We start from the raw sequence: 25,120 nt of genomic DNA, 5'->3' as shown, positions 1-25,120 counted from the left end.
CTTTTCATAAATTTTAATATTTTTAAGGGTCATAACTTTTTAAAAAATTCGTAAGGGTTCCACGGAACCCGGTGTCTCGCCTACTTTTTCTGTTAATCGCAGACTCGACAAAAATGAGGAAAAACATCAATAAAAATTTCCCTCACGATACTGTCTTTTGATTGAAAGAAGCTTCCAAGTTTGGTAAAAAAATCCAGGATAGTTTATGAATCTAATAAATGTTTTATAAACTTTAACTGCAGACTGTATGTAATGTTAACTGGAAGAAAAACTAAGTCCATTTATAAGTAAAATACGGAAAAAGTGAATTTTTTTTTTACAAAATTTACTTCTGAATAATATCTTATGATCAGAAATAAGCTTTTGTCTAAGTTTGGTAGAAATCCAGGATAGTTTAAGAACATTATAAAAATTTTAAAAACTTAAACCACAGAGTGAATGTTTTGTTTCTGGCAAAAAAACTAAGTCCATTTATAAGTAAAATACGGAAAAGTGGAAATTTATTTTTACAAAATTTTCTTCTTGATACTATCTTATGATCATAAACAAGCTTCTGTTCAAGTTTGGTACAAATCAAGGATAGTTTATGAAAGTTATTAAAATTTTAAAAACTTTAACCACAGAGTGAATGTAATGTTTCCTTGCAGAAAAACTAAGTCCATTTATAAGTAAAATACGGAAAAGTGGAAATTTATTTTCACAACATTTTCTTCTTGATACTATCTTATGATCATAAACAAGCTTCTGTCCTAGTTTGATACATATCAAGGATAGTTTATGAAAGTTATTAAAATTTTAAAAACTTTAACCACAGAGTGAATGTAATGTTTCCTCGCAGAAAAACTAAGTCCATTTATAAGTAAAATACGGAAAAAATGGAATTTCATTTTTACAAAATTTACTTCTGGATACTTTCTTATGATCATAAACAAGCTTCTGTCCAAGTTTGGTAGAAATTCAGTATAGTTTAAGAAAGTTATTAAAATTTCAAAAACTTTAACCACAGAGTGAATATTTGTGGACGCCGCCGACGACGACGCCGACGACGACGGAATGTAGGATCGCTTAGTCTCGCTTTTTCGACTAAAGTCGAAGGCTCGACAAAAAAGTCAATTGTCCATGATTATAGAACTCATCCGAGATATTGTTGATATTAATCTAGTGTATAAGTTTTATTAAAAATCGGGCAAGAATTGTACCTGTGGGAGCGTTAAAGGGGCTATTTTCCATAAATTTATTATTTTCAAGGGTTATAACTGTTTTTATAAAAGTCGATTGACCACCAATATTTAACTTGTTTGAGATATTGCTTATAATAACCTAAAGTATTAGTTTCGTAAAAATCTGACATAATTTGTACATGTGCGAGCGCTGCAAGGACAGCCAGATGGACACAAGGACGGTTGGCAATCAACATTTTAAGCGCACCAAGTTTAAACGAAAAAAAATAAGTTCTTATTTCGATTTTTTTTAATTGAAAATTTTTTGGTCGTATATTGGTATCACGTTGGCGTCGTCGTCGTCCGAAGACATTTGGTTTTCTCACTCTAACTTTAGTAAAAGTAAATTGAAATCTATGAAATTTAAACACATGGTTTATGACCATGAAAGAAAGGTTGGGATTGATTCTTGGTGTTTTGGTCCCAACAGTTTAGGAATTAGGGGCAAAAAAGGGCCCAAATAAGCATTTGTCTTGGTTTTCGCACAATAACTTTAGTTTAAGTAAAAAGAAATCTATGAAATTTTAACATAAGGTCTCTATGACCACAACAGGAAGGTTGGGATTGATTTTGGGAATTTTAGTCACAACAGTTTAGGAATTAGGGGCCAAAAACAGGTACCAAATAAGCATTTTTCTTGGTTTTTGCACAATAACTTAAGCATAAGTTAATAGAAATCTATGAAATTTTAACACAAGGTTTATAACCACAAAAGGAAGGTTTGGATTGATTTTGGGAGTTTTGATCAAAACATTAATTATTGGGGTTCTTTGATATGCCATATCTAACCGTGTGTTCAGATTCTTAATTTTTGGTCCTGTTTTCAAATTGGTCTACATTAAGGTCAAAAGGGTCCAAAATTAAACTTAGCTTGATTTTAACAAAAAGTGAATTCTTGGGGTTCTTTGATATGCTGAATCTAAACATGGTCATAGATTTTTGATTATGGGCCCAGTTTTCAAGTTGGTCCAAATCGGGGTCCAAAATTATTATGTTAAGTATTGTGCAATACCTCTGCGGTCGTATATAGCTGCGCCATGCGGAGCATCTGGTTTATTTATAAAAATACTATTTTTGATATAACAAAAATAAAAAAATAAAATATTTTTTTTGTCTTATAATAAATCAGTGGTTTTGATAAGATAATAACACTCTGTAAAGATTAGACAAATGGGACAGTTTTAATCTTGGTACAGTGTTTCCAATTTCATTATCTATGGAAAATACATTGCCTTGTATCGTTTCTTTTGTGGACTAGTATACTATTGCGCAGAGTCAGATTATAATGGCTGTTACTATTTACCTCCCATGTAAATCGACATGTATCGAAACCTTTATGCAAACACTTATTTGTCACTATGTCGATTTAACTGTGCTAAAATTGAAATTGAAGAAGAACTACAGAACCTTTCTTTTTATTCTAATATATAATAATCTAACTTATCTAAAAGATTTGAAATAAATGCGGAATGTGTCCATTGGACACAGATGATGCTCCCGCTTCCATATCATAAAAGTTATAAACGGACATGACTGAAGACACTTACCAATTGTGTACTAACTTTTATGGTGATAAGAATTGTGTAAAAGTTTCGTAACATTTGGTTGAGGCAAACTAAAGAATGAAATACAAAACAAAAAATTCAGCAACTTTTTCCCTCTATAAAGAGGCATTGCATAGAACAGTGAAAGTTACACCACCAAAATTCAAAGTTGATCTGCATTTGCTGGTTTTAAGCATTGTGTATAATTTTAATAACATCTGGTAAAGACAAACTAAAGTTAGAGAACAGAAACGGAAATTCAGCAATATTTCTATTTGTAAAGGGGCATAACTCTTGGACGGTTTAAGTGACACCACCAAACTTAGTCTTGTTTTATGGTAATAAGCAATGTGATTAAGTTTCATAACATTTGGTTGAGACAAACTAAAGATAGAGAACAGAAACCAACGTTGGGACATACTGACGGACGGACAAGGGTAAACCTTAATGCCCCCTCCGCCACTGCGGGGGCATAAAAATATGTAAATATAACAATTGATTAAATTAGGCAAAATTCAAGAATGGTCATTGCACATGGTTGTCATAAAGGTTTGAGAATCAAAACAGTATACAATAGTTCGGACCAGCAAATTTTCCTCAGGGCCACAAGGAAAATATTTTTGAGAACCATAAAAAAACGTGATTATTCTGCGGTATACAAATAATAATTCAGTTATTTAAAAAAAAAAATAAAAGACAAGCTGTCCTTTTCCACCATATACAATAGAAACATTGACAAATTCTTGCACAATTTAATGTAGATCGTTGGTATATATTTCCTCAGATAGAACATGTATAATTTGTATGCCCCCACTGTAGCAAAGGGGGCATTAAGTTGTACCCTTGTCTGTAAGTACGTCCGTTTCAGACTTATACCCTTATACAAAGGAAAAAAATGCTGACTTTTTTGTTTCCGTTCTCTAACTTAAGTTTGCCACAACCAAATGTTTTGAAACTTACACACAATGCTTATTTCCATAAAATTCAGAACAGTTAGAATGTTATTGGTGTAACAGGTACTGTCAATAAGTTATGCCCTTTTAAAAATGGAAAAAATGCTGAATTTTCCGTTTCCGTTCTCTTTTTTTCGTCTGTCTGACATAGTTCATCTTACCCTGACCTCATTTTCTTAGAACATTGATAATGTTAAGTTAATATGATACTTGTATTAAAATCTTTACATAACACTTGCAGAGTTTCAAAAGTAATTCAATTATAAATAAAACCAACCAGACATTTCAGGGTGAGTCTTCTTGTTTAGTCTAGGGTTAAAGTTTTTAAAGCATCAATCTGTTTCAAAAACCAACAATGAGTTGCATTAAATTGTTACTGTAACTTCTTTATAGCCATTTTGAAAGAGAAAGGATCCTGAGCTATTTTTTTTAAATGTTCATTAAGATTTGTTTTATAGATAATCATGTTATGCTCATTGTTGAAGGATATACGGTGATCTTCTTTTGTTTATTTCTATGTCTTTGCTCTCTGGTTGAGAGTTAATTGTCTCATTGACAATTACAACACATCCTCTTATCTTTATACATAGACTTACTAGTAATTAAGTTTTGGATTCAACTTTATTCTTTTTCACTGACAGCATCAGTCTTAGACACGACAACGGGTTATGCGTATTACCATTTTTTTTTTTTAACTTCTGAGAATCTTACATATAAGATTGAAGGGAGGGGGTACATATGCTGCCCTCAACTTTAGAAGTTGTGTTATGCTTAAATTCTTAAAATACTTAGTTCACATGTAAACACAATGAGATATTACATTTCTTTCAACAAATTTTATAATTTTGAAAAAAAAAAAAAAAAAATCGAAAAAAAAGGGGGGTGCACCATACCCAGAGTGATGATTTTTCATTTTGTACAAGTATATCTTCATTTATCATATATTCTCGTTTAAAATTAACAAATGTGTGTAAGAAATGCACATATAAATGGAATGTTTTAGCTTTTTAAGTTCAAAATTTTTGATTATTCATCTGATTGTTAATCTGAATTTTGGTAAAAATTGACAATTTTTGACTAAATTTTTTTTTTTAAAGAAAAAAAAAACACACGACTTTCTTTTTATTTTCTTAATATATAGAGTGTGGTCTTTCAAAATTTGTCAATGACATGTCATGGTATTGTTGGTCTTGGGAGATAAACAGATTTAAAATTTTAAAGTTTTTGAAATTTTTCATTTTCGAATTTTAACACATTTTTAAATGGTTGCTATGGAAACAAACTATTTAGTAAATTCACAATTTTAACGTTTTTATATAGTTTGGGGTTTTGTTTGTCAATACTGTAAATATACATATTGTTTGTATTGATTAACTTTATTTCTATGGGACTTTAAATTCCCTTATTTTATATTTTCAAAAAGGGTCTTTTTTCACATATTCAGGCAAAATGTTGATTTGGTGGTTACCATGGCAACGGGCATAATACAGGGAAAATAAAGACAGAATTTTGACCATCTACCAAAGTTCTTATGATATAGGGCAAAAAAAAATACTTCTGTGACATGCCATGAATCACCTTCTGCATGATTTTTACAAAGACCGGTACTTAATACATAAATATTATTCTTACACATTATGGAAATAGTTTCCAATAGTTTTCCAAGCATATTCTCAAGTATTATTCAGCTTCCTCAGTTGACTCTGCAAGTACTCCAATACTAAGTTTTGACGGACTAATTATTCCTAGTATAAACCTTCACTTATACATAAACTAGACAGGATTATGTGAAAAAATAATTTATTTTATGTTGCATTTTTTACACCATCAATCAAATAAAAAACATTTTGAGGTGTCATTTCATGATTTAATTTCAGTTCATGTGAACATCACAATGCACCATTAGCCAAATCAAAGTAAGGATTTCTTTCACATCGTTGTAACCAGATCTTAACATTTGATGGAGAATCTTTCTGGCCTTTGGATTGGTTGATAACAGACCACATGACAATGTCAGCCAATGACAATGTATTTCCTACTAACCACTCAGCAGATCCTAATTTGGAATTTAAAGATTTCAAAACTGCAGCATTCTCCTTTTTATTTCCTCTAACGTACTGCTCTGCCAGATCTAGCCATTCATCAATCCTGGTTGCTCCCACAACACATTTGTCAAAATCTGGATTTACAAGTCTCTGTATGTATCTAGCAATATTAGATTCTCCTTCTATAACTGTTTGCTTGTGTGGATTTACCATTAAAGTTGGGCCGTTCTGAACTACAAACATACAAAAGCAAATATAATATACAGTTTGATTAATATAACATAAAATAGTACACAATTTTGTAATTGTTTCTATTTTATTTGTATGAGGTCAATACAATACATATCAACCTTAAGAAGTATATGGACTTCAGATAGATAAATTGTCATTCATTTTACTGGGAACAGCAGGGGAGGATCCAGGAATTTTGAAAGGATGTGTAATCGCATAAAGCTGAATCTATAAAAGCGAGCTGAGTGAGGCAAAAAGATTTTGGATGATTTTATACAAAAATATGATTTATTTTCCCATCAAAGTGGATTGTATGCCCTCATTGTCCCCTCCTTAAACTGCACTCCATCTACTTCACTAAGGCCATGTTCACACCAAACTCCATGTACAGTAAACATGTTTACATTTAGTTTAATGTAATGTACACTGGTTTCACATTAAATTTGTTCACATCTATAAACCTTGTACCTGTACATTAGATTTGTTCACACTTGTAAACCAGATGTCATTTAAATGTTCATTATGTAGAACCTAATGCAAATTTTTCGGACAACTTTTCTAGCAGTTAGGGAACAACCAATTGACTTCAAAAAGGGGGATAGATTTTTTCTGTAAAATATTCCAATCCCCAATTTGATAAAACAAAATATTCTGTTCATAGAGTTATAAAAAAAATTATTCTGAATCCAGAGTTTCTCCATACATTACAGTGTTAAATATTGAAAAAAGGTATTTGATTGCTGGCATCGAAAAAAAACTGAATAAAAACGTTAGTGCGGGAAAAAAAACGCTGACTCAGAAAACAAATATATACCCCCCCCCCCCCTTTTTTGAGGTTAATAGGTTGTTCCTTTATGAAAGCCATTTTGAAATAACCAAATATGTTTGGACAGCGTGCTTACAGACAAAAAAGGATTGAGATGTTAAGGATCACTACATTTTTATCTTTTCTGTTCCTTTCAAATGGTATTTTTTTCTCCAAGGAGTATTTAGGAAAGGGAGATGTTTGTGTTTTTTTTTCTTTTTAAGTGTATTTTAACAGATCTGAGATACTAGACAAACAATACATTTACCTCACACTTTGTTTAGTAATGCATTTATGAGTAAATCGTTGTTTGTGTGGCAAATATATCAAGTTTAGACAAATATTTCTGTAAAAAACTTTATTAATAATTGTTATAAATATCAATTTTATTCAAAAAATTGTTCCTTCCTTAAATATACTTAGTAAAATTAAAGTTCTAATGCCTAGTTTTGTGTACACTTAACCTACACAAGGCCTACATTGACTATTGACTGCATGTAGACAAAACATGATTTAAACTACATGTAAACATTGAGTTTTATCAATGGGAACGTAATTGTGTTTAGTTTACGTGTGAGTTACACTAACACAACACCGAGTTTAGGTCAATGTGAACACGGCCTAAGACTGCTAATATGCGACATATGAGTGTAAATAGCAGATGTTTACCTTTCTTCCACAAAAGAGTAAAAGCCACTTCATTCCCATCTCTATTTGTACAGCCACCATTCTGGAAGACTTCACGTAGATTCTGTGGCATACCAACAACACTGGAGTGGACATAGGATGTGGCAAACACTTTAAACATTTCACTAGCCACTCTATACAATACAAGTAAAGACAAAGGTGGACTGTCTGGGTCAGCACTCACTACTAAGTCATGGATAACATCTCCCTGAAATTTGTATTTAATCAGATGGTTCAACAATGAAATTCCAAACTGATGCACTAGATCTTGTAGACAAAGAGGAACATGAAAAATGAATACAAGTGACTACATGTTTGTAAGAATTATTTATCTATGACAAGTCTAAGAATGTACTTAATTATGCCATGAAAAAAATGCACTTGAAATTCATTGTAAAGAAGTGTTAAAATTTAAATAATTGTGTATTTATCAATCAGTTAAAAGCTGTTCAAACCAGCACTGCCTACTTTGAATTCATTCAATTTTGTGCATTTTTTGAGAAAAAAATGTTTTTAATTAGATATTTAACTTCATGATTTTAGAAGTTGAAAGAGAAAGATACATAAATTATCGGTTAAGATATTCAATGTATTTTTAGATAAATATTCTCCTCTATTAAAATATACATTGTGTTTATGATTTTTACATACCAGATTAAGTTTTTGCTGTGATAACAATGGCACACTGGATTGGTCTGATGATGTTCCCTGCACAGATTTTGATGATGTCACAGCAGTTTTTGATGCTGTCATAGCTGTGGACATTGTGTATTTGGTACTCAGTTGTTTTACTGTATCTCTTAGGCACTGTAATCTGCTGAAAATTTCATTTTGTTTTCTTTCCAAGGCTGCTAATGGATCAGATTCTGCATTTGGTATCTCGTCATTCTGAAATAAATTCCATTTTTTATAAAATTCTTACATGATTTGCGTTATTAGGATGATTAACAATCCTTTCTTTGATTGGTAACAAGCAAGTGTTACAAGGGTTTTCATAATATTTGTTGCAAAGATTTTTTTGTAGATAGCGTTTACCTGACAACTTTCGTAACCAATAAGCAACATTGTAAATTAAAGAACTTTTGTGAGCAGGCTCTGTTTATCATAACTCATAGGCTGACCCATACCTGCCCTTTTTGGGGAAAATTTAGTTGATTATTTAGGGAATCACTGAAGCATGACTGTAGCTGGCTTTCTCTTATGGCAGTCAGTCAGCCACCTTATAAAAAGTTCTAAATCCACCAGTGAAACTGTTATGCTATCTGCTATTTTTTAATGTGACAAAAAAAAACAATATAGAGATTAATACCTGTATCTTTGAGCATGTCTACATATATTTAATAGTATAAGTTTCAGGTAGACAGAAACCAGAGTAACCAGACTGATATAGATATCTTCAATCAATCTCAGCAAAACATTGAATAGAGCTTGAAATTCCCAACACAATGGTCTCTTGTTCTAAACTTGAACCATGTACACAACCCTATAACCCTCTTTATACAAAACATTAATTTCTTGAAAACTTCAACTAATAAAAAAAATTCCTGAAGTTGGCCTGTCTAGCTGAATTTGTACAACTAACTATCGTGAATAGCATCATGATCAACTTTCATTTAAATACATCATGGTGCACTTACTAAATAAAACAGTGAATATCTGCAACAAGAGTGCACACGCTGAAATGTCTCGCCTTCTATACTAATCATTGATATTATGTTGATAGTCCTAAGTATAAAGCTAAGCTTTATTACAACTGTTACATAAACTTAACATTAACCAAGATAACTAAACAAAGACCAATGAACCTTGAAAATGAGGTCAAGGTCAGATGAACCATGCCAGGAAGACATGTACAGTTAACAATGCTTCTATACAACATATATAGTTGACCTATTACTTATAGTTTAAGAAAAATAGACCAAAACACAAAAACTTAACACTGTGCAATGAACCGTGAAAATGAGGTCGCGGTCAAATAAAACCTCCGCAACTGACATAAAGATCATAAAATATTTCCATACACCAAATATAGTTGACAAATGGCATATAGTATTAGATAAAAAGACCAAAACTCAAAAACTTAACTTTGACCACTGAACCATGAAAATGAGGTCACATGACATCTGCCCGCTAGACATGTACACCTTACAATCATTCCATACAGCAAATATAGTAGACCTATTGCATATAGTATGAGAAAAACAGACCAAAACACAAAAATTTAACTATAACCACTGAACCATGAAAATGAGGTCAAGGTCAGATGACACCTGCCAGTTGGACATGTACACCTTACAGTCCTTCCATACACCGAATATACCAGTCCTATTGCTTATAGTATCTGAGATATGGACTTGACCACCAAAACTTAACCTTGTTCACTGATCCATGAAATAAGGTCGAGGTCAAGTGAAAACTGTTTGACAGACATGAGGACCTTGCAAGGTACACACATATAAAATATAGTTATCCTATTACTTATAATAAGAGAGAATTCAACATTACAAAAAATTTTAACTTTTTTTTCAAGTGGTCACTGAACCATGAAAATGAGGTCAAGGGCATTGGACATGTGACTGACAGAAACTTCGTAACATGAAGCATCTATATACAAAGTATGAAGCATCCAGGTCTTCCACCTTCTAAAATATAAAGCTTTTAAGAAGTGAGGTAACGCCGCCGCCGCCGGATCACTATCCCTATGTCGAGCTTTCTGCAACAAAAGTTGCAGGCTCGACAATAAAAATCAATGGGTTTAAAGCATGCTGACAGATAAGAGCCCATGTAAAGCATGGTAAAAATTGTAAACTTGCTGCATGCATATTTTTTTTCATGCAGATTTATCCATTCAAGAATAATCTATAAATATATCAAAATGATAATTATGCTTGTGTTCATGTGCTGCATGTAAAAACAAACATTTGGGAATTTCTGTTCCATCAAATTCTCTTCAGTAAAGTTATTTTTATAAACATGCATATATTGTACATGCCCATTAGAATCCTATATATAACAAACTGATCATTAATACATTGATTTCTGTGAAAAGTGCAATTCAGTAATTATCAATTGTATAAAAAAAAATCATAGAAGAAGTCACCTTTCCTTTTCCTTTTAGTTTAATAAACCAAACCTATAATAATACATGTACTTGTAAGAACTGCAAAATAAGCAATAATTTTAAATCCATTTTCTTATATACAACTTTTCAATAATTAAGACATTTTTTTCATTGTTTCTTATATAATTATAAATACAGAAATAAGAGAGTATAGAAATGTATCATTTCTACTGAAAAAAATACACATGGTGAAATACTATACTAAAGCAAATTGTCCAACATAATAGATTTTGAGGAATTGCCTGGTGGTAGGTAGTTCATAGTCTGTTAAATATATTTACATTTTTAAGACAAACGGCCTAGCCACAATCAGATGTGCATTTTGTGTTTCACATGAAGTCAAAAATGAGTATCACCTTAGGGAAAAACTCTTTTGATATTTTGGTTCAAAAATGGTTTAAATTATGAAAAATTGCCATCGTTAGGCTAACACTGGAAGCATTTATATAATTCCATGCAGTTTTTGAAGGAAATATTTAATATTTTTATTAAATAAATGGTGTTTAAAAACTGTATAATTTTCTTTAATGGTTGCCTTCAAGACATGGTCACCAGCGACAGATTTTTGGTCAATGACAAAGACAACAAAATATGTTTAGAACTATTGAATATCAAACATTTTAACTGAAAAAAAATTAACAAGAACATGTTTGACTCACAGTTATTTCAAACAACAGTAGCTTTCTTTGATCATTAATCTTATCTGATAAAACTGTATCTAAAATTATCTATAAATAACAAAACTTCCAAAAGAACCCTTTCTTTTGGTGTATAGAACATTAAAATAACTTGATTCATATTCTTACAATAAACAATCAAACTTAGCAATACAATTTATATGTTTTGTCTACGGACAAGACATTGTATTCATATTTAATGAAATGCATTATTAAAACCTAATTTTGATATAGCTGAAAGTGTTATCTTGAAAGAAAAAACATACATTTTATCAGGTTTATCTATCAAATGATGCTTAACTTCGAGGAAAATAGAAACAAATACATTTTGATAATGTCTACGGACAAGACATTTTATTGATATTCAATTAAATGCTTTCAAAGATGATTGTTAAAGTTAAGATTAAAAGTTACTAATTAAGTTTTAAGCGGTGTTTTTTAATTTTGGAAAATATAAAATGTACCCATAATTCTTTACATTTCTCAATAATTTATTGATTAAGCCAAAATGAAGACACATTCTTTTAACTGAAATCCATATATCTGACTGTTTAAAACAATCAAACTATTACTAAAACTTAATTTTGACATAGTTGAATGTGTTCTCTTGAAAAAATAACATACATTTTACCTATCAAATTAGGCTGAACTCAAGGAAATTGGATACGAATGAATTGTGGTAATGTCTACGGACAAGACAATTTTAGTTAAAAAAAAAATCTGTTAGAATTAATTGTGACTATATTTATGTTCAAAATACTGAGTTTTAATTTGAATAGATAACTTTCATCACTTATAAATAAGATTTAAGTTCCATAGCAGACAAATAATTGAATTTAATACTTGTTATGTACAAGTGTCTTGTCCGTAGACACTTCCTCATCTGCTATTAATACTGAAATGCAAAAGATAAAGTTAGAGAGAGAGAAATACTTTTTCTTCATTTGATTTAGTTAATCTTTTAAGGTATGCAGCAACTGGAATAAACAATATTGAAGTAAAATAAGGTATGCTTTTTATGACTGATAATCTGACACTTTTTAAAATCCGCTCCTGTAAAGTAATTTTACAAAAATTGAGAACACTTAAATTACCATTTATTTATTTAAAATAAGATATTTCTAAGTTTAAACAACACATAGGACTGATTAAGACCCATAAAGCCATGAAATATTGATAAAAAGACATGTCTACGGACAAGACATGTGTCTACGGACAAGACATTCTGACATATTTTTGAATTTTTTCCTCTATTAATAGATGGTAGAAAAAAATGTTAGTAGTGTTTTCATATCTACAAAAGAACAGGAACTTAGCAATGCAACATTAATGTAATTATGCTTCCAGTTTACTAGGGAATGCATGTCTACGGACAAGACATTTTTTCACTTTATTTGTATATCCAACTTTGATGGCATATTTCTCCAGCTAGGGTACTTCAATTTTGATAAATGAGGTAGTTTTTGATAATGTATATACTAGAAGAGAAAACAAAACACATAATAGCATAAATTTGATTTCTTTTTCTCTTTTATCATTACACTCAAGCAAGCTAAAAACAAAAGTACAAAATTGCATAACAAGCGCATAGTATTCAATTTTTTATCATAACTTTGTAACCACTGAAGATTTTTTGTTGCAACAAACAGTAAAAGAAAGATGAATAAATTGTCTATAGCAATGAACCAATAATGTAGTTCAAATTAAGTTCACTTATTAACTATCAATTGATAAAAACAGCAAAATTTTAAATGAAACAACATAACGTGAAATTTTGCCCATTTTCAGCGTGTATTTTAGTGTTTTTTTTTCAAAACGGTAACACCTATACATGATATTTGATATTCATTGTGAAGCCCTACATTCTCTTCTTCAGTTCAAAGATGTATTACTTATGTACAGTTTATCTTCTTGTCTTTACAAGCCTATAACATAGACCCAATATGAAATGCACATCTGATCTTGGCTAGGCCGAAGAACAATTTTGATCTAAACACATTTTATCAATATAAGATATTGTTAAAGAGCAAAGACAGTAAGCTGATCTCTAGAGGTATCAAAATAGTTTGTGTCTTTGGGTTACTGTTGCATAATTTGATGTAAACCCCACATCTTATATCATTCATATTCTGTAACTTTGTCATCATAATTTCAAAATGGATTGAATTTTAATACCCCGATTTTTTTATACATTGCAATTGTTTCTCAGTTAAGAAAGTTAAGTTAGAAAATGAGCTAACATGCTTTACAAATTGATCAGTTTGAAGGGAAGAACCAGTAAAACATTCAAGAAAATTGGTATAATGAAAATTTAAGACAAAGCCTTCAAATATATGCACAGTTATACATACACAATACACAGAAACAATTTAAAAGATATCATCATTTGAGAATACTAAATTTGCTTGAACCTACATTTGTTAGTACATTACTTGCTTTCTCTTCTTTCTTTTCAACTTCCTTTTTATCTTTACAGAAATCAAGTGTATTTCCCATATTATCTACACATGTTTAATAACAATACACACATCTAAAGATGTGGTGCTTACAGCATTAATCATAAATTCTTTCCTCATGCACTGTAATGCAATGATTACATATACATTGTACCAAATAATGTGTCAGCTACACATTTCTTGCTACAATCTACGGATAATCAGTCATAATGGTACATGCTAAAACAAAGAAAATGTATCCGAGATATAAAAACTCAATGTAATTGTTTTTGTCATTAACAAAATATTTCTTTTAAGTTTTTATTTATATGAAATTGCATTAAGTATTTTAAGAAACTGTATAAACTGTTAAAGTTTATATTTCTAAAAATTTGTATTTAAAACAGGTGCAATAACAGTTTTGTTTGTATTTCCTTTATTCTTTTTGGTCTTTTTTCTCTGGCAGGCCGGCAGCTATATATAGCACTAACAAAATTGGTTATAAAAAAATATATAAGTAACTTTTTTAATATATAATGTTTTGTACAACATGTACAAAACCCTTTTAAAATAACAAATGTTTTCTAAAAAAAAAAAATTCTACCTAGACTTGAAGGCAATATTTATGATATATATACCAAATTGTCTTCTGGTCACACAATTAATTTTCTAATAATTATTTTCCTTTATTGGAGAACCAAGTTGCATTTAATTGACAGAATGATTATTATCATAAATCAAAACATTTACAACATGTACAAACGTATGACAATATTTGATTAAAAATAATAATAATCACAAACTTTTATTAATAATTTGGAAAAAAGTTACAAAATAGCTTTAGGAAAGAGTATACGTATGCTCCATTTCTTTACACAAAATAGTCTCCAATTTTCACTGTGCTTATCAAAAAGGTTATGCAGTTTCAAAACATTCTTATTATTCAAGTATTTGACTGAAAAATTAATCATATATTTAGTATGCATGCACAATAGTTTAATGATTCTAACAACAAAAGTTTGACATTTACAAGAAAACATGAAATATTAATATTTTATTAAATAATTAATTAATTTGTTCTAAATATTAATTCATAGAGCAATAAATTATAGTTTTGTTAAAATTCTAATAAAAAATATTATTGTTTATTTGTATTTTTAAAATATCATGACTGTTATGAAACTCTATAAACTGTTTTAAGTTTAATTATAATATATATATATATATATATATATATATGATACTGCTAGAAATTAATATTACGGTACATCAATTTTGATGATTGGGAGTTTTTAACCACCTTGACTGGCTATACAGCCCTTGCATGGTCATACCTCAATTTTACAGGCAATGGGAAGGAATACTAAGTTATCTCCCTTTCATATATATGTACTGAATCAAATATTTTTCACAGAATACATGTATTAACTCATCTAACAAGTCTATTTTCATCTTTCTTTTAAAAAAAACTGGTGCTCTGCAGGGCGCAGCTTATACGACCGCAGAGGTCAAACCCAGAACAGTTGGGGCAAGTATGGACACAACATTCAAGCTTGATACAGCTCTGCATTTGGGTTGTGATAATTTTTTTTGCATAATATGAGTTTCTGACACAAAACAAATGTCAAGATCTTACAAATCTATTGCACAATATTGTGCAATTAAAGATTTCTTCTTCAAACTTTGAGAAATTTGGGAAAAAATATTGAAAACTACTACCAGCCCCCATTTTTTGGCAATTAGTCCAAAACCTGACATTTCTTTATACATAATTTACGAGCAGCGTAAGGAAGGTAAATCTGAACATACCGAACATTGTATGTTAAATGTTATTGAGTTACCTCCCTTACACTGCTTTTTATACGACCGAAAAATAGAAATTTTTTTGGTCGTATATTGGTATCCGGTTGGCGTCGTCGTTCGAATGCTTTTAGTTTTCGCACTCTAACTTTAGTAAAAGTGAATAGAAATCTATGAAATTTTAACACAAGGTTTATGACCACAAAAGGAAGGTTGGGATTGATTTATGGAGTTTTGGTCCCAACATTTGAGAAATTAGGGGCCAAAAAGGGCCCAAATAAGCATTTTCTTGGTTTTCGCACTATAACTTTAGTTTAAGTAAATAGAAATCTATGAAATTTTGACACAAGGTTTATGACCATAAAAGGAAGGTTGGGATTGATTTTGGGAGTTTTGGTCCCAACAGTTTAGGAATAAGGGGCCCAAAGGGTCCAAAATTAAACTTTGTTTGATTTTCATCAAAAATTGAATAATTGGGGTTCTTTGATATGCCAAATCTAACTGTGTATGTAGATTCTTAATTTTTCAAATTGGTCTACATTAAAGTCCAAAGGGTCCAAAATTAAACTAAGTTTGATTTTAACAAAAATTGAATTCTTGGGCTTCTTTGATATGCTGAATCTAAACATATACTTAGATTTTTGATTATGGGCCAGTTTTCCAGTTGTTTCAAATCAGGATCCAAAATTATTATATTAAGTATTGTGCAATAGCAAGAAATTTTCAATTGCACAGTATTCAGCAATAGCAAGAAATCTTCAATCGCACAGTATTGTGCAAGGGATAGCAAGAAATTTTCAATTGCACAGTATTGCACAATAGCAAGAAATCTTCAATTGCACAGTATTGTGCAATAGCAAATATTTTCAATTGCACAGTATTGTGCAATAGCAAGAAATATCTAATTGCACAATATTGTGCAATAGCAAGAAATTTTCAATTGGAGTTATCTTTCTTTGTCCAGAATAGTAGTTGAATCAACTTAACTCATTGTTTTATACAATATACAATGTATATTCACTTTTACTACCAACTGATAAATTAACAATCTTTACCATTCAGTGATAGCAAGCACTTTATTTTACATTTTAATATTTTATGATGTATTTAAATGAGTAGTTATTGTTGCAAACTCCATTAGAAATTTGAATTGAGATCCGTTTTGGGAAAAGGGAAAGGGGGAAGTGAAATAAAAATGGGGGGGGGTTAAATTTTTCTCATTTCAGATTTCATAAAAAGAAAATTTCTTCAAACATTTTTTTGAGAGGATTAATATTCAACAGCATAGTGAATTGCTCAAAGGCAAAAAAAAAAATTTTAAGTTCATTAAACCACATTCATTCTGTGTCAGAAACCTATGCAGTGTCAACTATTTAATCACAATCCAAATTTAGAGCTGAATCCAGCTTGAATGTTGTGTCCATACTTGCCCAAACTGTTCAGGGTTCAACCTCTGCGGTCGTATAAAGCTGCGCCCTGCGGAGCATCTGGTTTTAAATTGTCTTAATTGTCCATTGACCAGAAAAACCTAGATTTTTTCCCCTTTTTCAGCCCTTTCGCTCCTAATTCCAAAACATTTTCAGCAATAACCCCCAAAAGTCAATACTAACCATCCCTTCATGGTATGGAAACTTGTGGTATAATTTCAGAGAGATTTATACACTTAAACTCAAGGTTTATAGCAGTTATAACAATCATAAGAACAAATTTATAATTGAATAATCTTCATGTCTTTATGTCAGATCAAACTTTACATACATGACATATATAAAGTACATTTTTTTATAGAGATAACTGCTATATAAAGGTGTGATTTTTTTCCAAACTTCTGGTCAAACAGAAAGGCAATCAATAGAAGACAGTAATTGGTATACATATTTTTATTACACTGTACTGAATGGTTTTTTTTTAAATAACTTGCAGAATATTTTTACCAGATGATCAGATTGATTGACTGATTGTTGATTCAAGAGGAAATCAAAGGAACAACAGGAACACTGATGTGCAACAAAAAATGAAATCCAGCAGAGACCACAATTATTTCGTACTGCATTTCTTTTAGAACATAAATGAAAATAAAAAAAATTACAAATTATATAAAAATCATAGAAACTTCATCGGCTCTAACTCAAAATATGGACAATTTTATGTTTAGGGCATCTTGAAATCTTTTGACAGCTTCCGAAGTGCTAATTTTAAACCTTTTTCACCTGAACCAAATCACTACTTTCCTTTAAAATTCTGGACCCAAATTTTTTTAAAGTGTAATTTCACTCCCCTACTTGCAATTTGAGGCATTAAACATGAAGAAATAACTTTGGAACGGGTATAAAAATTAATGGCAAGTAACCCACTGTCAACACTAGGAACTATATTTGTGAACAACGGAAATCAAGGGACGACAATTGTGGTCTCGGACCATAGAAATGAACTATTTAATAACAACTGCCATATTTCAGTCTTTGGACATGTACATGACATTTTAAGAAAAAATGGTGGGTTTAACAGTGACTTGAACCTTGTTTAATAGCTAGCCAAACCTATAGCTTTATGACAATGTTAAATCAGAATTTTGTTTTCATATAAAAAATATTCTGATCCCCGATTTGATAGAAAAAAATATTGCAGTAAACAGATGCCCCCAAAAAGTATTCTGAGTCCAGATTTTCCACATAACTTATAGTGTTAAATTTTGACAAAAAAATGATTTGATTGATAAGAATCGAAATACTAAAATCAATGTTCATGCTTTGCCCAACAGAACAACACTAGGACAAAGAACCATAACACCCCCATGAAGTTAAATGGTTGCTCTCTAACCAAATGAAGGAATGTGAAGTACTTGTCATATCTATTTTAAAATACTGAAATTATTGCTAGGTTTTAATAATCATCATGATGATAATGCGAATAATGTAACTCATTGAGTATCACAACAAAAAACATGCATTCTGATTTATGACTTAAATTCTATGAATGCAATATTTTTAATAGGACATATTTGTGTTTGCACTCTGGCATGGCATTAAAACAAAATGTGTGAGAATTTGAAAAAAACAAACATTCTGTGAGTATTGCATGGCAATACATAGTCCCCTATGGCCTACCGTTATAATTGTTCATTGTATTGGAACAAAATTCAAACTTGATCTATAACTTGTCATGGTGTAAACTATATATCAAAAATATCGTTAATATCTTCAAGTATTACAAAAACAGGTGTTGAAAACTAATTATTTAAGTGAATTTTCTATGTCCAAGGACCATAACTCTGCACAAAATCATCAGACAGGAACAAAATTTTAACTTAATCTGTAACTTGTCATGATGAAACAATACTTTTTTTCCTATCTATAATCATTATAAATATCTTTAAAAAGTTCATACAAGTTACTAAGAACCCAGTGTCTCTTCTACTTTTGCTGTTTATAGTCAAAGGCTCAACAAAAATTGGGGAAAAATTATTAAAAATTTACCTAAAGATTTTATCTAATTCTTGATTGTAAGAAGTTTCTGTTCAAGTTTGGTTAAAATCCAGGATAGTTTTTGAGACTTATGTTTTTAAAAAATTTTTTTTTACAAAATTTCCCTCTAGCATGTCTAGCTTTTGATCATAAACAAGCTTCTGTCCAAGTTTGGTTCAAATAATTTAAAACTTTAATAACAAAGTGAATATATTGTTAACGGGCAGAAAAACTAAGTCCACTCATAAGTAAAATACAGATAAACAAGATTGTTTTTTTACAAAATCAACTTCTTGATACTATCTTATGATTATAAATAAGCTTCTGTCCAAGTCTGGTCCAAATCCAGGATAGTTTAAGAAAGTCATCCAAATTTCAAAAACTTATAACTACAGTTATGTAGGTGTTATGTTTTTTTTCCTGAAAATACATATTCTTCTTCTGATCCCAAATTTGATGAAAAAAAATATTCAGTTAAGCCATGTAAGCAGATGACAAAAAAATTACCCTGAATCCAGATCTTCCCCAAACCTTTAATATATAGTGTTACATTTAAAATAAAAATAAAAAATTGGATTGAAAGTGATGAAAAAGTAAATAAAATTGTTTGCCCTAAGCGCATAATTTTTGGAAAGACTCAGCTATTAAAGTTCAATTGTTGCTCCCAAATAATTCAGCGGGTATTTGAATATAAATAGGGTTTGAACGGAGCCAGGGGACAAATGTGACTTTGTGTAGGGTGCAAATGTGTTTTGGGAGCAAACAAACCTGATACCATCTTGCTACCACAGGATTTGAGGGTACATTAAACAGAAAATAAACTTATCCTTGCCTGTTATTCAGAATGTATTATTTATTTTTATCACAATTTCCAATGAAAAAGCATGCATTATTCGAATTCATGTGACCTACAAAAACACATAATCTGTAATCTGACCATTAAAGACTGGTCTCATTTAGATTTTTTTTAGGGTGATTTTAACATCTGCAGTTGTCTACAGTTCAGGGAAAGTTTCATTTTCAGAAGGGTTTCAAAAGTAAATTAATTCTATTGATTAAGTGACTGGAATCCATGACAAATGCCCCACTGGCAAATTGTCCAACTTTTTTACTAACTCGCCTCACTTTTTGAAAAATCGCCTCACTTTTGTTTACCATCTGGCCCTACTTAACATGCTTATGAAAAAGAGTAAATAATCCCATTGAAACAAGGTTAGATAACTTGCTCCATTTATGAAAAGGGTAAAATTCCCTCTGAAATAATGTCTGCCAGTGCCAACTCGCCCAACTTGTGAAAAATAGACAAATCCTGACGAATTTAGTAATCAATGATTATGTCAACTCGCCCAACTTGATGCAAAACATGCAATCCCATTGTATATCTAATGGTATGTTCCTGTCCAACTCATAAATAAAATAAATACCTATGAAAACCTAATATACATGCTTTTCCCGTTTGAATGGTTTAACTCTAGTCATTTTGGGGCCCTTTACACATTGTAGCTTACTGTTCGGTGTGACCCAAGGCTCCGTGTTAAAGACGGTACTTTGACCATGAATTAATATCAATTAATAGCTACTTCTGAAAGAAAATACAGCTAAAGATCTACAGTCTGCACCAAAAACTTTTTCATCTACTAGTCCGGACACTAAATATCAAAACTTGTCCCTATATGACTATAGAAAATTTTGAAAATTTTCACAAGTCCGAATTAATATTTACTAGTCTGGGGCATCAGACTAGTGGCTAACCAGTCAGAGCTCAGACATGAACAAGTCGTTTTTTGTTTTTGACTTAAATAAGTCAAAACATGTATTTATTATAAAAATGTGTTTCAATTTTAGACTTATCTAAGTCAGAAAATAACAGACTTGTTTAGGTCTATTTATGTTGATGAAAATACTTTTTCTTGGTGGCCAAAGTACACCACCTATGACAGTAAAAACCTGTCTGAGAGTTCATGATCACAAGGACTTGAGCTATCTATATTTAATTATCTAATTGAACATCCTTACTAAACACAGATCTTTAACCTCATTAAGTGTGGTTCCAGGTGGTTGCATTGTAAGGTTAATTAACATTATCTCCGATTTTTTAGACTCTCCTTCATATTTTTCTTTAGAAGACAAAGCATTTTCTTACAATGTTGTCATTATTTGATTTAGATGCATGACCTTTTTATTAATATGCGTGGGTCTTGAAGTTGACCAATTTTGATAACTTATCGACTTGTAGGAGTCAATATTTGCAACTGTTTGATTCTGGTCAATTATTTCTTGCTTAATAATATTTGACTTATTTAAGTCGTATTTTGTCTTTAAAGGGAGACAAATCCTAAAACTTACAAATTTAGACCTCTATGTCAGAGTCAAAAGCAGATTAGGCCTAAAATAAAATTTCATTTGTTTGGCATTGCCGCCCGACCCACTGAAAAACTTGCCGCCCAAATAATTTTATTTGCGTTTCAGAAATGTTTTTTTTTTTATTTAAAAAAAAATCGAAATTGTGCCGGAAATTGATCGTATCCGCCGAGTTTGTTCCTGGCTTTACTTATTTCAAATCATGATCTTAAAAGCGCTTGCTTTACACTGTATTGGGAGCAAACATTTAAATGACATGGAATAGAAAAAGTCTGCCAAAAGTAATGTAAAAGAGGCCGGCAGGGGAAGGCATCTCCCTATGCTGCAATGCATCGGTTAAGGAAGATGGATTTTATCAAAAATCAAATTTCAGCTATTCTTTGAAAGAAACGTTCTGAGAGACCTTGTAGAGGACTCAATTTTATCTTTTGTAAAGCAGAAACAGATGATTTCTGCTTGACTTTGTCGCTTCATGAGATAGAAGTTTTTCACTGGGACATCACAGAACAAATATGCGTGGCTCTTACATTTGTTGAACTTATTAAATATTTGAAATTTATCATTGACAAATTTTCCCTTGAACCAGAGAACAACTATAGTCAGAACCACAATGATGCATTCAAGATAATTATGGCTGTAAGCACCAAAGCTTAAAGACCAAAATGATTTACAGGTATATAGTAGTTTTGTACCAGTAGATGCTAGCCTGGAACAAAACATACATATTTTAAAGACTAGCATCTTGTGTCAATTGAAGTACTTCCCCCTTTTCTTGCCTTTCTTCTTAACAGAATAAGATAATTCTTAAAACATAAAAGATACTGACAGAAACATACTTATAAATGTATCCAGTGTACTAGTGATGAATAAAATCCCCTCTTTTTCCACAATTCGAAGGGCTCATTAATTTATCTGTATTCATGTAATGCTTGTCCAAATTTCTGTTAATCAAACAAGCATTACAACCCATAATTTATTTATCTGCAAAAATTGTCTGTCCTGCTGCATATTTCCATTTTGAATTTATCATAGGTTATAAACCTATCCCTGAAAAACCTTGCACTTTGATAATATTAGTATAAACACCATGTCTATTTGTGCCAACCTTCCAAATTTTTAATATTTTGCTATCCTAATTTGGAACAGATAATTTATCCTCAAAACTTGTCAGGGGCAGTAGGCGTGTTTGTATGGTAGTTTGTCACACCTTGCATATATAATTACTAGCCTCCAGGTATTGGTTTGAGCCCTAGTTGGGCAGTTGCAAAATTAAGGTTTGATTTTCATGTCAGATGTGATAAGGTTAGTCAGTTTCCTCCCACAGTTTGGCGTTTTCCTTCAAGTACTACGGTTTAGTACGCCACTAAAACTAACTGCCATGAAATTACCCATATGGTGTAGAAAGTGATGTTTATAAAACCAAAACAAACAATCAAAGTTTTAAATCTTTGTCCATTTGTACAAGGAGCCGTAGTGGTTGAGCCATTTAACTTATGGTAATTTTACCAAAATGTGACCACAACTTCAAGATGTGACATCAGGCCTCTGTTCAAAGGACGGTCCCAAAAAAAAAGTTCAATTTTCACGTCATACATTTTATATGGTTAATTTGTCAGTTTCCTGTCTCAGTTCTGTGTTTTTTTCTGGGTACTTTGGTTAACTTTGCCAATAAAACTGACTGTCTTACATGAAATTATCCATATGATGTAGAATGTGACATTGATGGTTGACCCCTTTCAAAGAAACCACCAGCATGTACACACAACAATGCTGCAATGCTTTAGACAACATTGATCTAGAGACTTCATGATTTACATGTATAAAGCTTTTAAATGTAAAAAAAAAAAAAAATCCCTACCTACCTACCCACCTGCTGATAGTGTGGGTCGGCAATGCCAAACAAACAATTTTTTAAGGGTGGCCTTAAGACTTTTTATGTCTGAGCTCTGACTGCTAACGGTGCAGACTGTCTCAAGACAATCATCATTTCTTAATACATTATTTTCAAGCAGTGTTAGGGAGGTGATCAAACATAGCAAACATAATCAAACAGTATTCTATAAATGGAATTGGATTACCTCCCATACACTACTTTTAAATTGTCTAAATTGTCCTTTAACCAAAAAAACTTGTTTTCAGTTTTCCCCCTTTCTCCTAAATGTTTTGAGCATTAACCCCCATAACCAATCCTTTGAAGTATGGAAACTTGTGGTATGATTAAGAGACATTTATACTCTTAAACAAAAGTTATTGACTGCCCCCAACTTATTGAAACCCCCCTTGGAGCAAGAACCCAAAAAACTCAATTCCAGCCTATCCTTTGTAGTAAGAAACCTTGAAATATAAAATGCTTCTTTTTTTCCCTTTTTTTTTTTTGACCCCAAATTCCTACATGTTTGGGGAAATTAACCCCAAACTCAATCCCAGACTTCCCTTTGTTATATGGAACCTTGTGGTACAATGTCAGAGAGATCCAATAGTTATACATAAGTTATTGTCCTGAAACTAGAAAAATGCTTGTTTTTGGCCCCTTTTTGGCCCTTAATTCCTAGACTGTTTGCCCCCATAACCCTTAAAATAAATCCCAACCTTTTACTTATGGTATTAAACATTGTGGTACAATTTCAGAGCAATTGAACTACATATAATACACAACTTTGTGTCCTGAAACTAGATAAATGCTTGTTTTGGGCCCCTTTGGGCCCCCAATTCCTAAAACTTTGTGACCATAACCCCCAAATCAATCCCAAACCTTCCTTTTGTGGTTAATATAAACATTGTGTTAAAATTTTATTGATTTCTATTTACTTATACTAAAGTTATTATCCGGAAACCATCTGTCTTCGATCGACGCTGACGACGACAAGATGATATCAATAAACAACCGAAATTTTTAAAAAAATTTTGTGGTTGTATAAAAAGCGGAGCGAGTTGGAAACCCAGTTTGAGGCGATTTTTTTAAAAGTGGGGAGAGTTGGTGAAAAAGTGGGACGATTTGGTGTGGGGCGATTTGTCCATCTTCCTAACTGTGAATACAGGATGACGCAAGAAAATACTTGATACATGTAGATCTATATAAACATTAAATGTATCTGTATGGGTACGTCGTAGCTACCAATTCTGGCTTTTATACAACGGGAGTAAAGGCGCCGTCGATTTATTGACACTTTTTGTTTTGCTACAGCCTTCGCTTTCAGAATGTGACAAATTATGTCAGAAGTAAGCTTCTTGCTGACTCTTGGAAATTATAAAAATCTGTACAGTCAGTCCTTTACAAACCTGGTTATGGTAGTTTCGACAAGAGTACATGACATCGGGAATAGATGTTTGTTCATCATTGTTATAAAAAGTGTCTACTTTGTACATTTTTCAACTGATTGCCGGCCCACACGTGTGATCTGTCAAAGAGCAAAGGGACGGAACTCTTACACATAGGTCTGACTAATACCCATATTTGTTTTTAAGAAAATTTAAACAAAAACGTCCCTTTAAAGAAACAAATTATTCGCTCTGAAATGAAATCTGAGTATTAAGATTATCTGAAATCTTAGTATTTAGATTATTTGAAATCTTAGTATTTAGATTATCTGAAATCTTAGTATTTGGATTATCTAAAATTACATGTTAAATGAAGCATGATTTCATTATCTAAGAAACCTGGCCGGTGTATTTATGCCCACCATTTGGTCATGTCCTATTTTCGGTGCAAAATATAGTTAGCATGCATTTTGTGTCCGGGGATACATGGACACGTATGTATATAACTATATAAACAGA

The 25,120-nt window shown here is 31.3% G+C and overlaps 1 protein-coding gene across 2 annotated transcripts; it reads right to left on the bottom strand.

Annotated features, from left to right (window-relative positions):
• Positions 1–5,500: 5,500 nt before the first annotated feature.
• On the bottom strand, positions 5,501–24,766 carry LOC143045129 (aminoacyl tRNA synthase complex-interacting multifunctional protein 2-like). Of its 2 annotated transcripts, none has more exons than XM_076217445.1 (4): positions 24,623–24,766; positions 8,137–8,373; positions 7,468–7,693; positions 5,501–5,995 (listed from the first exon to the last, which is right to left on the bottom strand). In XM_076217445.1, exons 1-4 carry the CDS (start codon positions 24,707–24,709, stop codon positions 5,607–5,609), a joined length of 939 nt encoding a protein of 312 aa, XP_076073560.1. In that variant the 5' UTR covers positions 24,710–24,766; the 3' UTR covers positions 5,501–5,606. The 2 variants fall into 2 exon arrangements, with proteins under 2 accessions (XP_076073560.1, XP_076073561.1); XM_076217446.1 differs by lacking the exon at positions 24,623–24,766 and adding an exon at positions 13,699–13,813.
• Positions 24,767–25,120: the final 354 nt, after the last annotated feature.

Source organism: Mytilus galloprovincialis, chromosome 9, assembly GCF_965363235.1.
Source record: "Mytilus galloprovincialis chromosome 9, xbMytGall1.hap1.1, whole genome shotgun sequence".
NCBI classification, from domain to species: domain Eukaryota; kingdom Metazoa; phylum Mollusca; class Bivalvia; order Mytilida; family Mytilidae; genus Mytilus; species Mytilus galloprovincialis.
Note: the sequence above shows the minus strand (reverse complement) of the source record. Positions and strands in the feature narration are given on the sequence as shown.

Excerpts from the sequence above, each read along its gene's own strand:
- LOC143045129 (XM_076217445.1), bottom strand. The coding sequence starts at position 24,709 with ATGTACAAAGTAGACACTTTTTATAACAATGATGAACAAACATCTATT. Across the intron at positions 7,694-8,136 it reads CACAGCAAAAACTTAATCTG|GGAGATGTTATCCATGACTT; the intron begins GTATGTAAAAAT and ends TACAAATTTCAG. Across the intron at positions 5,996-7,467 it reads TACTCTTTTGTGGAAGAAAG|TTCAGAACGGCCCAACTTTA; the intron begins GTAAACATCTGC and ends GTATGTTTGTAG.